This window comes from Vigna unguiculata, chromosome 7, assembly GCF_037176805.1.
Source record: "Vigna unguiculata cultivar grain cowpea cultivar isolate G323 ecotype 2 chromosome 7, ASM3717680v1, whole genome shotgun sequence".
In the NCBI taxonomy this organism is placed as follows: Eukaryota; Viridiplantae; Streptophyta; class Magnoliopsida; order Fabales; family Fabaceae; genus Vigna; species Vigna unguiculata.
The window spans coordinates 29850438-29866931 of record NC_140798.1 but is presented as its reverse complement, the minus strand read 5'-3'; the positions used below and the strand labels follow the sequence as shown (position 1 = coordinate 29866931).

The 16494-nt window shown below is 29.3% G+C and overlaps 1 protein-coding gene across 1 annotated transcript; it reads right to left on the bottom strand.

Moving 5' to 3' along the window:
- Positions 1–456: 456 nt before the first annotated feature.
- On the bottom strand, positions 457–1309 carry SAG21 (senescence-associated gene 21). Its single transcript, XM_028079265.2, has 2 exons — positions 1048–1309; positions 457–831 (listed from the first exon to the last, which is right to left on the bottom strand). The coding sequence occupies exons 1-2, from the start codon at positions 1119–1121 to the stop codon at positions 612–614; spliced, it is 294 nt and encodes a 97-aa protein (XP_027935066.2). The 5' UTR covers positions 1122–1309; the 3' UTR covers positions 457–611.
- Between the last annotated feature and the right edge of the window lie 15185 nt (positions 1310–16494).

The window sequence follows — 16494 nt, the reverse complement described above, 5'->3', positions numbered from 1 at the left end:
GAAAAGTAAGATGATTTAGTATGATGGAAAATTAATGAATGTGTAAAAGAATTATGTCAATATATATAATTGATTTAATTTTATCAAAGTTGGTAAGTCATTTTTAGTGTAATATAAATTATCCTTAAATACATATTTTTTAAAGAAACAAATTCTCACCTCACTTTTTTTTTTCTTTTCATAAATCCTCACAAATCTCTTAAAACAAATTAAGAAGATATTTTTATATCACCTCAAACTAATAATCTCCTTAAATTTACACACACACACACAAAAAATCTACCATATAGCAAACAAATATGGAAGAAAATAGCATACTTGTGTGAAAAAAAAAAAAGAAAAAAAGAAAAAAATTGGACAAAGAAGATTTGAGAGGTTTGCTTAGAAAGTTACAATGTTATTTTCCAGAGAGAATACAGCAAAAAGCATAGTTACGAGTTTTCAACCGGAGATGAATGGCGCTAACAAAGTGATCTTATTAATTCTGTAGAGAAAAATACAAAAACTGATGTAGATGATTGCTTTATAGTAAATAATCCCCGAAGGTTCCGTGAACTTCGAGATACATCTAACGTCCAAGTGACCAAAGAGGTTCTGTGTTGAAGTTGAAATTAGTGGTTGAATTTTTTGCCCAAAACCATAGCTCGCAGGTCAGCAACATCAATCTCGTTGGTGTTCTCTGGTCTGTAGTAACCAGTAACAGGGTCTGGCACCCACGAAACCTTTTCACCACCTCTCACCTTCTCTTCCCCTGATTTTGGGACCATATTGCCGCCGATGGAGGCTCCTCCTCTGGTTGCGCTTTGTGTCGCCGCCGCCGCAAACCCACGCCTGTTCCCACAAAAGAAAAATAATAATCAACATTAATCACCACTTTACCGATTCTTTATCCCTCACTTCACCACCCCTTACTCCAAGATTCCCCCTTTCGTAATAAAGGCTGTGAAATAAATTCCCTCCCACCACAAACTGCGGCTTTTGAAATATAGCACAAGAAGTTATTGAAAAGAAATAAAAAAAAAAAAAAAAGAGAAACAATTGGTGTACCTGGTGAGAGTGTTGGAGAATCCGTCGGCGACAAGAGCAGAGAGAACCTTAACGTTAGCGAAAGAGCGAGCCATGGGTGATTGAGTTGACGAAAGCTTGTTCCTCGGATGCGAATGAAGAAGAGAACACAAGCTCTCCACAGAAGACAAGAGAAACCTCTGTGGTCTAGAACGTTCCTGAAGGCAAGTTATTTTGTTATGAAGTAGCAGAGAGAAGTGGTCGAGTATATATAGACGAAGAAGAAGGGACGCGTTGGGAAAAAGAAAATTCCTTGCATCCTTACGCAAGATACGAGCCTCCTTAGAAAAATCCTCTCTTTCACTCCACACCCGTTCGTTCCTTTGTAGAGCCATTTAATTCTATACCCGCCTTTCTTTTTCACCTCCCAATTCATTTTCCTAAAAATAATACCCAAAATTATATCCATATGGTATGTACAATGTATTTGTCCGATCCAATGTTTCAATCCTCAAACGACAGTCGTGTAAATATACGAAAACAAAGGATAAAAACAAAACAAAACTATATTAATCTCATCACAGTTTCACTATCGCGAAACTTTAGTTAAATATACCAGTTTAATTAAAATGTTACAAAAGTTTTAAATTTATTCATTAATATTGTATGGAACGATGATTGGCATGAACTAATAATTATGCGAGGAAAAGTCGGCGTCCGCCAGTGGTAAAATACTTTATGGATCCAGTGTTCTCCACATCATTGATTATAGTGACCGTTTTTCGCATGTTTGTGTGACATCAGACCATCCACGTGGCAATGTTAGTGGAAATTTGGAAAGAGACTGTGGGGCATGTTTCGTCAAAAGAATCTTAATGTCGTGTTCTTTGTTACAGCATGGTATTTAAAAAGGTATATACAATTTTAAGAAAAAATAAAAAACAAAGAAGATAAATAAATTTTATGTTTTCAAAGATTAATTTTATTGTTGATAATAACATAGTATAGGAGACCCAGCTTACCGCGTAGATCACGAGGCTTAGCGGCGAAGCCCGGAATTGGTATTTTTTGACTCTTCTTCGATTTGAACTTTACAACTTTGCCAACTTGTTGGTTAGTGTTATTTCTGACGAAGCCTATGGTAGTTCATGGAATCTTCCAACATGTTGACAAGTTCTTAGAATGTGAGTTAATTGCTTCATAATCACTATATATGTTAAGCTGACTTTATCTATTTTGTTTTTCAGAATCAATAAAAATATCTACTTTCGTAAAACTGGTATTATATTTTTTTAAATGTACCGTATAGCTTATCGTCGGATCATCTGTCAGGCGGACCAAGGATAAGCGGTTGCAGGCCATCCGCTACAGACAGACCTTTCCTTGGAACGTGGATGTGGCAATCTCTTCCGAGTGCTTTAAGGAAACTCGCGACCAAACAGTCCCGCGTTTATTTTCAATTGAACTTTGTCCCCATATATGTGGAGACATCCTCATTTATGAAGACATCCGTCAGGACACGCGGTCCTCCGGTCATATCAAAAACTATAAATAGATATTCAAGGTAAGTTGGTAAGAACTTTTGACTCGTATTTATTACAACATTTATTGTTATATCCTGATCGGATTCAAACTGACTTAAGCATCGAAACCTTTTTAAACAAGTACCCCAATCCGATCAACCGAACCAAAAGCAGCAAAGGAATCGAACAAGAGAAAAAACTGAACAGTCAGCAGAGAAAAACACTGAATAAAAGAACTTAAGACTAATTTGAGTGTTAGAAATAGGTGTTTGGTCCCTATACTGAAACATAAAAAAAAAATTTATTATTTTTTATATAAAAGAAACTAGTTAGGTAGTCTTATAAAGAGTATGTGTATATAAATTTTATTTTATAGATATAAACTTTTATATCGATTAAATAAATGTTAAATGTATGATTTATTTTAGAAAATACTATATATATATATATATATATATATATATATATATATAGATCGAATTAATACTCTTTAATTTATTAAATATAGTATTGGTCAAACAAATGTTAATTTTTTTATTGTTAATATTTATTTAAGTTCATGTGGATTAAGTTAATATTAAAGTATTTTTTTAATATTTTGTTAATGTATAGGAGATTTGAAATCGGTGGACAGTATTATAACATTAACGGAAAATATAAATACTTGATGATGTTACAGTATCAGTGGAAGTTCAGATTTGCATGTATAGTGTTATGATATCAACGAAGGTTCAAAACAATTGAAAATATTCTTTCGTTAATAGAGTTTGACACAGAAAAATAATATCAGTATAATGTAATAATTTATACAATTTTATTTATTTTATTTATGTCATTTTATAAAATCATGTATTACATATGGACTTTTTTTTTCTTCCTCCTAATTGCACAATTAAGACTACTATAAAATAGTAAATTTGTGGTCGTTGACGACGAGGGCTACTTTAAACAATTAAGTGTGTACTTAAAACATTATAATAATTACTCATTTTTTTAAATCTCATTTTTTATATACTTATTATATGATATGCTGATCTATATTTAAAGAATACCCATTTCATTTTTATATTACATTTTTTTTTAAATCTCGTTTTATGATTTCTAACTTATGAGACTTTTAGTTAGTTGACTGATCAAAAACTTATAAGATGTATTAAAAATAAATTTTACTGAAATCGATTAGTAATTTATGTGTATATATATATATATATGTAAGATTTAAAAATTATATCAAATTAATGACTATATATACTGTAACGTCCCAATTAGTTATTAAACAAAATTAAAGGAAACGTCACACAAAGATAGTATTGTAGCATAGTCCTGTGGTCCTTAACACAACTCCTACAACCTGGGCACACCATGATACCAACTGGAAACCAGATACAAGTCTAACAATGAGAATAGAGTATCAAAGCATAAAACAATACATGGGCCATAGCCCTAAAGAACCATGACGAAAAATAGAATCCAGCCCAGATGGCTAAGCAGCAGAATCGTCATTTCCTTGCTGACCACGAGAACCTTGCCCATCTGCTCCCATCAATCAAATTGATGATCATCGCAAGAAAGAACAGCCACATACAATACAACCATACAACAAACAGGGTAAGCTAGAGCCGACAACATTTTCATCATACAGTCAAATATATTTTCACCATCCAGTACCCATACAACAACAAGCATGTTATGACTTTTCAATCAATACACTACGACTCGACTCGACTCATCTGGATACGTATAACCTGGTCGGATTCAGCGGATGCTTGCACCTGTGGTGGATACCTCTGCTCACCCCCGAGCTGCTCACACCCGAGTTATGTGTTACAAGTGTTATAATGAATCAATTTTCCCTCACCACAAGGTTAGCCCTTAATGAATTTCAGGCCTCCTGCTACTCTCACCACAGGAGTCAGTCCGCTCTAGGTGAGACTAACTGACTCCTTCGAGTGTCAGGATGCAACCTTACCTTGAATCTTTACCTAGTTATACAGATGGGGCACCACCATGGACACCCACTAATAGGGGCCATGGAATTACGTCCCGACCACTGAAGCGCAACCCTGAAAGTCTCACCTAGAGACCCCCAAGGAATTACGCACTGACACGGACCAACATACATAAACAGCCAAGAATTTACACATACATTGCACATAAGATTTCAAACCAAAATCCATAACCAAATCCTCATTTCTCATATATTGAATCATTACCAACTCGTTATTCCCAATCATGAGTAAGGTGTTTCTCCTCATACCAAAACCATACCAAAGGTTTACCAACCATCAAGATCCATTGTTGTTCATGCCAGGTTTGTGACCACACGCACATACATATGTATCCAACTTCTCATGTACAATTCATGTAGAAATCATGCCAAGCTCACAATTTCCCCACATATAATCTCCTCCCAACATGCATAATCATTTATACAATTTATAACACAGATCATACCATGCCTTTCAATTCACAAACTTCATACCTGCATGCAAAACACATCATAACCAACAATCTAATTACCAATTTAAGAGAGTCATCCAACCTGCAGCATATCTCGCTCAAGCCAAGAGCCCTCGCGCTTAGGCGAGAGGGGTATTCTCGCTTAGGCGATAGGCCCTCGCTTGGGCGAGATCGCGACAAATGCTGGGATTTCCTCGCAGGCTCGCTTAGGCGAGTCCTGGCTCGCCTGGACGAGACAACCTCTCGCCCAACAGTGGCGTCCCTCGCCTGGGCTAGACCACAACAGCGTTTCAGGCTTTCACTCCTCCTCGCTTAGGCGAGTGGCTCTCGCCTGAGCGAGACTGGCCTCGCTCAAAACCAGAGTCCTCCGCCTGGACGAGGGTTCGTGAAACCCTGGTTGCTCCTGCAGGTCTCGCCTGGGCGAGATTGACAAATCTCGCCACTGCCTTTCCTGCAACAGTCACATATCCATACCCAAGCAACAGTCCAAGATCGTTCACACATTCATCACAGACATACAGTTCATGCAATACCCAACAAACATCAAAACTAGCCAGAAAATCATTCAAGACTCGAAAACTCTAACTTCCCCGTACCTGAAAAAGTTTAGCTAAGACCTTGACGGCACGACCACGAGCGCAACAGCTCTAAGGATGGACTATGGGCTGAAATAGGGGTGGAACAGAACCAGACAACTGACGTTAACAGAGGCTTTCAACCAAAATCACGAAAAGATGGCAAAAAGGAAACTAGTACGGCTAGAAGAGATACTTACATGGAGCACGAGTTCTCTTATCTCAACGTGACAGTGGAAGCAAAACCCTAGCGGAAGGGGTTGACGGCTGCAGTTTAGGTTCTCTGAAATGAAAGGAAAATGTGACTTAGGACAACTGAGAAGGGTTTTATCTACTGGGCCAGCCCTTAGACCCACTTACAAAGGCAGCCCTTTAGTTTAGGGCAGAAAGATAAGAAATAATATTAACAGGCCTTACATATACATATTCAATTATATTTTGTATATTCTTTTAGAATTTTGATTTCTTATAATTTTTAAAGCCATCTTAAACTTTTGATATGGATATTTTATATTCAAATTTTTAGTTTTTATTGTGAGAAACATCATACATTTATATATATATATATATATATATATATATATATATATATATATATATATATATATATATATATATATATATATATATATATCAAATTATTGGTTACCAGTGGCGTACTAAATTTTCTTTTTTATCAGATAAATTGATATTTTTTATATATCGAATATTCTACTTGAAGTGATAAACATTATAATGCAAATAACAAAATTACAGTGATAGATGTTTTAACTTCTACAAAATCGAAAAGTGTCCATAAGCATAATTTGTTTTATCATATTATCAACTTTATTATCGACAAACTTTTATTATATTTTCAAATATTTATCAGTGTGTTGGTCATTGTAATTATAGTTGCATCAATTACATTGTTTGCAATATTTATGTATAAAATTAAAAACTGTTAAAAAATCTGCAATCTTGAGTGCATATATATTTATTTAATTTATTATATTTCAAATATAATTATTTAAAATGTTATATATATATATATATATATATATATATATATATTATGATCGATGTTATTTTTTATTAAATAATAACAGTTTAGTCTTTGTGAACTAATAGTATATGATTAAAGTGTTTATATTATTAATCAAATATATAAAGAGATGGTAAATATGATTTTTTTGACAATTTTTCATAACAGAATCTTATGGAGCATAATATTTTTTTTATTACATGGTATGGTAAAATTAATTATAAGTCTATCACTTATGAGCACTTTTATCAAAAATATTTTCTGCTCTCATGTAATATACCATCATTTAAGTTGAAAACAATATGGACAAAAGAAAAAGGTAAGCTAGTGGCCTTAAAATATCTTACCTTGAACATCAACAACACTTATATAACCAACACAATTTTTCGTCTCATTCATTCATCTATTGAATATCATTCATAAATATATCAAATTCAAAATTACAAATAATCAAGAATCATGCATATATAAACCCAAATGGATACATCTTATATCACCAACTATATAAACATCACATCATCACAAATATTTGGCTTTACTTTCGGAAGATTTGTGTGTTAAATTAAACTTTTAGGTTTTACACCTATCATACTACCTTCACACAAAGAGAATTACATGTCAAGAAACTAAGTCCTCTAGATATGACATGATAAAATTCCTTATGACATATCAAACAATTTTTTTTTTCACATTGCAAGTTAGGCTATAGAAATCTCCATAAACTTTGTCCACCTAATACCTTTCTCCATGTGAGTCCAATATTAATAGAACCAAGATAACCTCATTCTTGGAATCCTTATTCAATACACCACTTATAATTTTTCAACATAGTATTTTGGCTAAATTCATGACTCTACTCGACCATACACTCACATTTATATTTCCAAAATCAATTTAATTCATCATTACAAGAAAACAATTCATTAATTATATCACTTCCCACAACTCAACATATTTAACCACAAACTTGAGGTCTAAAAAACTTATTTTCGTATTCAAAATCTTTCATGCTCACTCTACGAGTACACAAGCTCACTTAGCAATCAACTATGGTAGTTTTTAAAATTAAGACTTGCCCAGTGAGCATCCTCACTTAACTAAAGGTATACTCGCCCAACGAGACTTGACTAGCTCAACAACCAATTCCCTTTGAGCTCTCTGAATCATTCAAACAATTTTGCTTAACGGGAAGATCGATTCTCCCAACGACTAAGCACTAAAAGTTATTACCATAATAATTTGCTCAAATAGACCACACTATTTGAACGATATGTTAAATAATAGTCATCAATATAAGAGGTTAAAATCTTTCACAAAAAAAAAAACTCCACAATATAAATCAAATACTAGAGGTCGTCATAAACCTTTGTAAATAGATTATAGCGAATGTAACTATAGAGGTTTAAAAAACCCCACAAATTAATTTGCAAAGGGTTAAAACCCCCACAAATTGAAATTAAAATCTCAATAAAATAACTTTTTTTTGGTAATGGTAAAACATAATATGCATAAGCTCAGCCTCTATGTTAAAAATTCATTAACAATCAATTTTTCCAAAATAAATCAACACAATTTACATTTATCACATCAAATACAATGACCATGTCACAACTACCACCATATCATTTAAGCTAAAGTAATTACATAAAGTAGTTAGTTTTTCTTATTTAGACTAAGCCTCTTGACTCTAGAGAGCTTCAAGAGGTTCCACCCTCACAATTTATTATACATGTATGCAAAAAACTCAATATGAACAAATAACAAAGATTCATCTTTAACTCTTTTAAGTCACATGCAACACTTCTTTGCACATGCATGTATAACTTAAAAAAAATGATTGAGACAAAAGATAAAGATGAACTTACACAAAAAAAGATTTTGTCGGTTAGGATTGTTCTACTTTAGGTTAAGATTCCCGTGATTCAAAAGGATGAACAAATTGTTAAAAACTGAGGGAGAAGCTAGAGGAAGAAAAGAAAATATTTTTAGGGAGATAATGGTATTTGTAAAATGAAACCTAAATAATCAATTTTTATATTTATAAGTTCAACATTTTAATAATAAAGTATTTAAGTTTTACTTAAGAGACCACTTCTACTTTTAACTATTTTTTGAGTCCTTAAACTAGTTTTAGAAATAAAAGTAAAATAATTTTTATAAATTATAATTTATATGCATTTTTTTAAATTTTGAATTAGTCAAATAACTAGGAATGAAGATATATCAAAAGTCATAAGAATAAAAGATTAAAAATGGAAAAAAATAGTATAAAAAATAAAAAAAAATATTTGTTAAATTTAAGTTATTATTTCACCCGATAAATGTATGAAATTCAATGTTTGAAAATAATTTATAATAAGTTTCTCTTTTGCTTTAAAGTATGTTTTTCATTTTTATTGTTGGTGGGAAATAAACAATTGTTAGGTAAGAGAAACAACTATTTAATGTATTTTGTAGTGTATTATTGATGATTCTTTTGAAAGAGTTTTATTTGGGAGATACAACATCAATGAAACCTAAGTCTAATCCACATAAGGGAATGACTCCACCTTCAACCCAAAATTTTAAAACAATAGATTTACAAGTCTTATTTCTTATAAGCTGCTCAACTTTATCGTCTCTATCAATGTGGACATAAACTCACACTTTAATTTCCAACAATCTTCCTCTTAATAGTGAATCCCTTCCACATTGGTGCACTTTATCTTGCAAGCATTCCCAATCACAAGTACCTCAATAGTAATCTTCTTATGTCACCATTTTATTTTAACAATGAGACACACTTACATGAATCCTATCAGAAATTTTTTTAATACAATGACTCTTTTGAGAATGATTCGCCCTCATAAAGATATCTACAACATAAAACATTAAGACAATATATTTATGAATCTTATTATAAGATGTTCAACTTTCTCATCTTTGTCCAGTTTGAAATTTAAACTCACACGTATTTGTTGAAGTCATTGAGTTTGCAAATTAAGATGTTTGGATTGGTTGGTCAGTAAGGCAGACTTTGTGCTTGAACGTGAAATTTTGGTCTCAATAGTTAAGTTAAATTAAATTAGCCATATGGACTTGTTGTATACTTAAAGTATACTTAAAAATATATTTAAATCTTGTTAGAATACATTAAAGAGTGGGCTTTGGATTGAGAAATTTGTTTATGAATAACCTAATTTTTGTTGGTTTTGCATATGTCATTTAAGCATCAAGTTATCTCTTAAATGATGGCCGATAGCATAGATACAAAGAATTATAGCTCAAATGTTCAATTGATGGATTTCATTGTTCAAACTCTAGTTTGAGGTTTAAGCAAAATAATAATCACATTAATTTTATTTTCAAAACTTTTATCACTTAAACGACACTAATTCACTCAAGAAATAAAAAATTAATATTATGTTAAGGTTTCTAAAAGATCTTTTAACATGAACACAAAATCTCTTCACTCAAATAACATCGGTTATTGTGTTACTAAAAAAAATTAAATATTATAATTGTTCATAGTAACTAATTTAATATTATAAATTAAAAATTATCATTCATTAAAATAGTTACTATTATGATAAAAATTATAATTAATTTGTAAATTATAATTTTAAATTTATACTAATATTAGCTACTAAAATTGACTGATCAATGTATAATTGGGTCAATAATTAATATCTAATCTATCCTGGGAAGACATTTAAACATTTGAAGAGAAACACAAATATGACCGAAGAAGTATGACATGAGAATTTGTAAGCGTACGGAAAGAGGAGGCTCATGTTGTGTAAGAGCCTTAACCTTTGGGTAAAGTCAAGAGCCATAGTGTTCTCCACTTTCACTATCTTCTCCACTTGCATGTCTTCCTTTTAATTAATGCACTTTATTTTTCCTAAGCTATAGACTAAGAATATGCATACCATAGAGACATTGCAATTAATAAAAATATACTAATAGTTGACTTGCAGAATTAAATTAAAAATTATGATATAATTTTTATTCATTCATAATATAAAATTATTTGTATCAATTTTACAATAAACTTTAACTCTGCTATTATATTTAACAATATTTGTCAATTGTTAATTAGTTCTTGAGATGTATTGGGTTGCATTTACATTTAAAAAAAAATGAGGTGTGACATTTAGATGCCAATAGAACATAAATGTAGGCAAAAAAAAAAAAAAACAGAGTGGAAAACAAGTCAGCTAAAAAGTTGGGTTATATTTCCTCCATGCATTCTTATCCATTACAACATGCAACACGAATCAACAAGGATTTTTTTTTTTAAATAAATATGATATTTTTTTCTTACAATAAGATCACCAAAAAGTTAATTTAATTAAAATATTAATACTAAACGTCACCTTAGCCGTTAATCCCAAAAAAAAATATGTTTAATTTAAAGTAGACACCTACGTTAGTTGCGTCTGTTGCGTATGTTGTCCATTTTTTTATTTTTTTGTTTTAAAATTATTGTATAGATAATTGAATTGGTTTATTAGCAGTTCCAAACTCAAGTAAAGCCAGAATAATTTATATTTAGTAAAATAATTTATACGGAGAAAAATTAATTTAAATATGAAAGTATTAAAGTGATTTTTAATTTTTGTTGTTGTATTCCATAGCCCGCCATTAGCCGTACTCCTTCCACGGTAGGGCACAGTCAATATAACCTACAATTCTATTAGGCCCATTCTAAAGAAAGAAAATGAAAAATAATTACAATGACTTTTTGCACTCTATGTTTTCTTCTCTTTATAATGTAATGATAAAAATAATGTTTTAAAATGTTTACACTTATGAAAAAATAATGTAATCCAAATTACACTAAAAGATATTGAATTACACTTTTTTGGAAAAATTATAAAAATGAATTTTTGAATGAATTTTTCGAAATATATTTTGAATTGCATAATTTAAAATTAATTTTAGATTATTTTAGATTATTTTTCGTAATATTTTGTTTTCGTAACTGTAAACTATCTTTCTAAAAGCTCCATATGGAATTCTTTTGTTCCTTTTGACTTGTACAGCCTTTTCAACTTATTTTACTTTGAGAAATGTTCAACACTCTTTCCATAGTGTACAATTGACCGATTTTACCAAAAAATAAAATTAATCATAATAGTTTATTAAGGATTTAAAAGTTAGTTAAGAATTGAGGTGGATCTTTATAAACTGGGTTAAATAATTTATTATTATTATTATGCAAAGTTTATAAATAGATAAAAATTAATTGGTTGAGTTTCGTTTTATTATTCTACATTTTAAAGATTAGAGATCATTATTGTGATTTTGATATATAATAGAGTAATCTTCGTATATCAAAAATTTATTTTGAGGAAGTTCAACTTTATTTTTTCTTTTTATATTTTATCTTGAGTTAAGTTTTAGAATTTTGTATGTATATGTAATATAGTTGTTGCATGTGGCTTAAAAGAATTCAAGATAAGTATGTGTTTGTCTTCTGATTATTTTGTTCGACATTTTGAATATTAGCGACTTTCATTGAGATCCTAAAATATAATAGAGCATTTTTTGTCCATCAAAAGTTTATTTTGAATAAGTTCATCTTTAACCCTTCTTTTGATTCAATTTTATAAGTTTTACATGTATCACTTATAGAGTTGTTCTATGTGACTTAAAAGGTTTAAGATAAATATTTGTTTATTTATGATAGCTAGGATGTATTTAGATTATCTCAGTTTTATTTTTTGTATATGTATAATATTATGTGAGAGTTGGAGTCTTTGAAAGTTATTTAAGTCAGAAGCTTAGTCTAGATAAGGAAATATATGTATTTTGTTGTTAATTATGGTATAATTGGATGATTTAGTTGTGTAAATGATATCTATAATGAGATACATATAATGGTGATATTATTGACTATTTAAATCTTAATAAGATTCGATATTTGAGTGACAATTTGGTTTGTGTGAGTATGAGCGTAATTGCCATACCAATGAATCAAATTGGTTCAATAAAAGGTTATTCTATACTAAATATATCATTTTTCTTAGAGAAAGCACTTGATTGACTTAGTTGGAACCACTTTGAATCACTAATATCTCTATTGAGTTTCCAAAATTAAACATACTTGTTGGACGAGTTAATCATTTGTTAAGCAAAATTATAAATTTCAAAATTAAGAGAACTCAAGTTGTTTTACTTATTGAACGAACCTTGTGAAAAAGGTACCTATGGGTTTAAGTCGTTGGGTGAGTAAAACGCTCATTTGGTAAAATTCTTTTAAACAAAATTTAGAGGGTGGCTAAGTTGCTGACCAAGTTTGGTATCGAGTCTTGTAAAAATGGCTCCCAGAGATTTGGATCGTTGAGCAAAATTTTTTTAAAAATAAAATCAATAGAGCTTAAGGTGGTAGGGTTGCAAAATTTATTCCTATACTTACTAATAAAAATATATAATAATATCTTAGAAATTAATGATTATCAAAACAATAAATTAATTAATCTATTTAAATATATTTTTTATTATTAGTATTATTTGAAGACTAAAAACCTATATAAAAACATCATCATTAAATAAATGTTTATTCATATCTTTAACTTATACTCAATTTTTATATTATAAATATTTTTTTAGGGTTAAAATATGTGTTTTGATTTTTTAACTTTCAGTAAAAATTGAAATTAGACTATCTTCGAAACTTTTACCTAATTTAGTCTTTCAACTTTAGAAATGCATGAATTTAGTCTTTTTAACCAGATTTTGTTAAATTTATTTGACGTTTGAAATGTGTCTCATGATGACATTTGAGTTATTCATACCATTTGACACATGTCCGTTTTAACGTTAGCTGAAAGACATATCTGAACTACGTTTGAAGTGCCAAATAAACTTAAAAAAAATAGTTAAAAAAATTAAATCTACATATTTCTAGAATGCAGGAACTAAATTGCTCCAAAAGAAACTAATTTAAATTTTTACTAAAAATTAAGAGATCAAAATCATATTTAATATTTAATTTTTTTGTGGTTATTATTCGAACGACCACTATCAAACCTAATTTTCTATAAATCTGTAGCTTGATGTAAATATTTTCTAGAATTCAATAGCTCATGCAGCAACGCTTAAGGATGTACGTAATACCAGTACATTTTGAAATATATTTGTTTTAAAATGCTTCTGGAAAACGTAACTCAAACGTTTTTATACATTCCTAATAACAACTTTCAAGAAGTATAAAAATTTTAAGTTATTCTCCTAAGTATAGCATAGAGTAAGAAAACAAAATACACGGAGATCAAAAAGATCACCGGGAGGCTTTTATTTCCTGCACCCCTCAGTTTATTTGCGCATCCCTTCAAACTTGTGAAATGACTGTTTTACACTCTAGAAAATTGGATCATATATTTTGGAAGTTTTTTGAAATTTTCGTAACAATACTTCCAGAACGACATTTTTAGAACATGATTTCCAAAATAAAGTTTCCGGAATATTTAAATTATGCTTCGGAATTTTTGAAAATGAAATTTTCGAAAAAAGATTTTCAAAACTCAGAAAATGTTTTCCTAATGAATTTTTCAAAATATTCGCATATTAAATGTATTTTGAAAAAGCTTCACAAAACAAATGAATGTGTTATGGAAAAAACATTTTGGAATAAGCTTATTTCTTTTCTGTATTTTCTTTCTTCTTCTTACGCAACTTCTTCCTCTCTTCTTCCTTTACGGCGCGGTGCGATGGTAGTAGTTATTGAAATGTAGGAACAGTAGTGTCATGCAATTAATATTGTAGGGGTGAAGTTAGTATTTAGGAGGGTGCAGGTAATAATAGCCTGACCGGGACCTTGAAAAGCCCAAAGGTTTTTACACTCAGAATCTACAAGTCCATTTTGATATTCAGTTAAAAGTACTTCTGACGAAATTTGTTTCCGTGATTAAAATACTTTTTGGTGTTTCAATTAGAGATGGTAAATAAATTTGTTTCCGTTGATATTGTTTGAACTCATTTTTGTGTTGATGGAGAATTTTTGCATTGATTGGGTATGAGTATGGAAGTGGGAAATCCATGACTTTTTCAATTGGGTGGGGATATATATATCTCCGCCATAATACCCGTCACCGCCATATCTCCGTCTCCATTTAAATTATTAAAATATTCATAATTAATTAAGTAATATATATATATATATATATATATATATATATATATGTATGTATACTTTCTATTTTTTATTTCTTCTAATTATTTAGTTTGTCATGAAAACCATTCGCATCTCCAATATACTTTTCATCTTATCATAACCTTTATGTAATTATGTTAAAATGATTTATGTGAATTAAAAAAAAATTATGTCTCACATTTGAATATTTTTATTATTTTTTAATATTTTTATTTATTGTGTATTTTCCTTTCACATGAAAAGATTTAATACTCTTAATTTAAGTGTTTAATAGCATAAACATTTCATTTACTAGGTAATATAATTTTTATTTTTTACTTGTTATTATTAATTTTTGTTTCATTTAAAGAACTTTTGTTTCGCTAAATCAATTTTCATTATTTCTCAATCATTCACTATGTATGTTGATATTTGAAAAGTATTTTTTATCATACCCTTCATTATACATTTGTTTTCCTTTGTGCGATTTCTTTCAATAATTTCTCAAATTGTTTATAAGACACACATTTATTAATTTTTTAATATTTTTATTTGTTGTTTATTTTCATCATGTACAATATTATTTCGATATATTTTATGTAATTATTTTTTATTTTCTAACTCATTATCAGTCATACTGTAATTCTTCACTATAATTGTATAAATAAATTTTATTTACTACAATATAAAAATTTAATGTAATTGTCATGAATATTTTTTTATCACCATCCAACATACATTGAAGTTCAAAAGATACAAGATCTATGTTAAAATTTTATTATTATTTTTATTATTTATTATTTGCACCATTTTGATAAAGTGATGTATTATAACTTTTATTATTACATAAAAAAAGATTCATTAGAATTTTTAAAATTGAAGTAACAAAACATTTAAAATATATTTTAATTTGAATATTTGTTTTCCTTTTATATTTTTAAATTTTATCAACTAGGTTTCATTAATGTTTGTAGTTTGCAAATTTAATAAATATTTTGGTTCTCATGAAATTTTATTTGGTATTCTAATATAAAATGTAAACAATTATAAATTATTTCAAAGTATTTGATATCGAAGAAACACCTCTCCTCTAATATTGAATATTTGATAATATTATGTTTCATTTACCGTAATTTTGTATTATTCTATAAAAGTTAATTAAAATTAATATTGGAGCAGTAAGAAAACGGGTACGGGTATGAGTACAAGATTATACTCGTTACTCGGTGGGGATGAGATGATACAAAAGTTTGATATCCGTTGGATTTGGGGATGAAGATGAAGATAAATTTTTTCTATGGTATGGGATAGCAAAACCTGTTCCCATCCCGCCCCGTTGCCATCCCTATTTTCAATGATATTTAATTTTACACGATGGTTAGAATTTTAAAGATAAGAAGACAAAAATATAATTTAAATTTTTTTATACCCTTAATTTACCGTAAAGTCTAGTAACAATGTAAGTAATATGTTAGGTAAAAAAAACCCTTAAAACAAATGGAATGTCATTAAATTTTTATTTAAATAGTTTCGTTGTATTGATATTTTGGAACAAAGTGAAAATTTCTGACATTATTATTTCAGAAATAACAAACTCACATTTCTCTTGTATTTTTTTTTATGAATTCATTATTGTTTTTAATACAAAGGATTAGAGGGAGTATCAATATCAACTAAAATTAAACATATATTTTATGCTAAATTATAAAAATAGTAATAAATACTTTTTTATTAAAAAATAACATACTGATTTTTAAAATTAACGTAATAATACTTTTAAAATAAATA

Excerpts from the sequence above, each read along its gene's own strand:
- SAG21 (XM_028079265.2), bottom strand. The coding sequence starts at position 1,121 with ATGGCTCGCTCTTTCGCTAACGTTAAGGTTCTCTCTGCTCTTGTCGCC. Across the intron at positions 832-1,047 it reads TTCTCCAACACTCTCACCAG|GCGTGGGTTTGCGGCGGCGG; the intron begins GTACACCAATTG and ends TTGTGGGAACAG.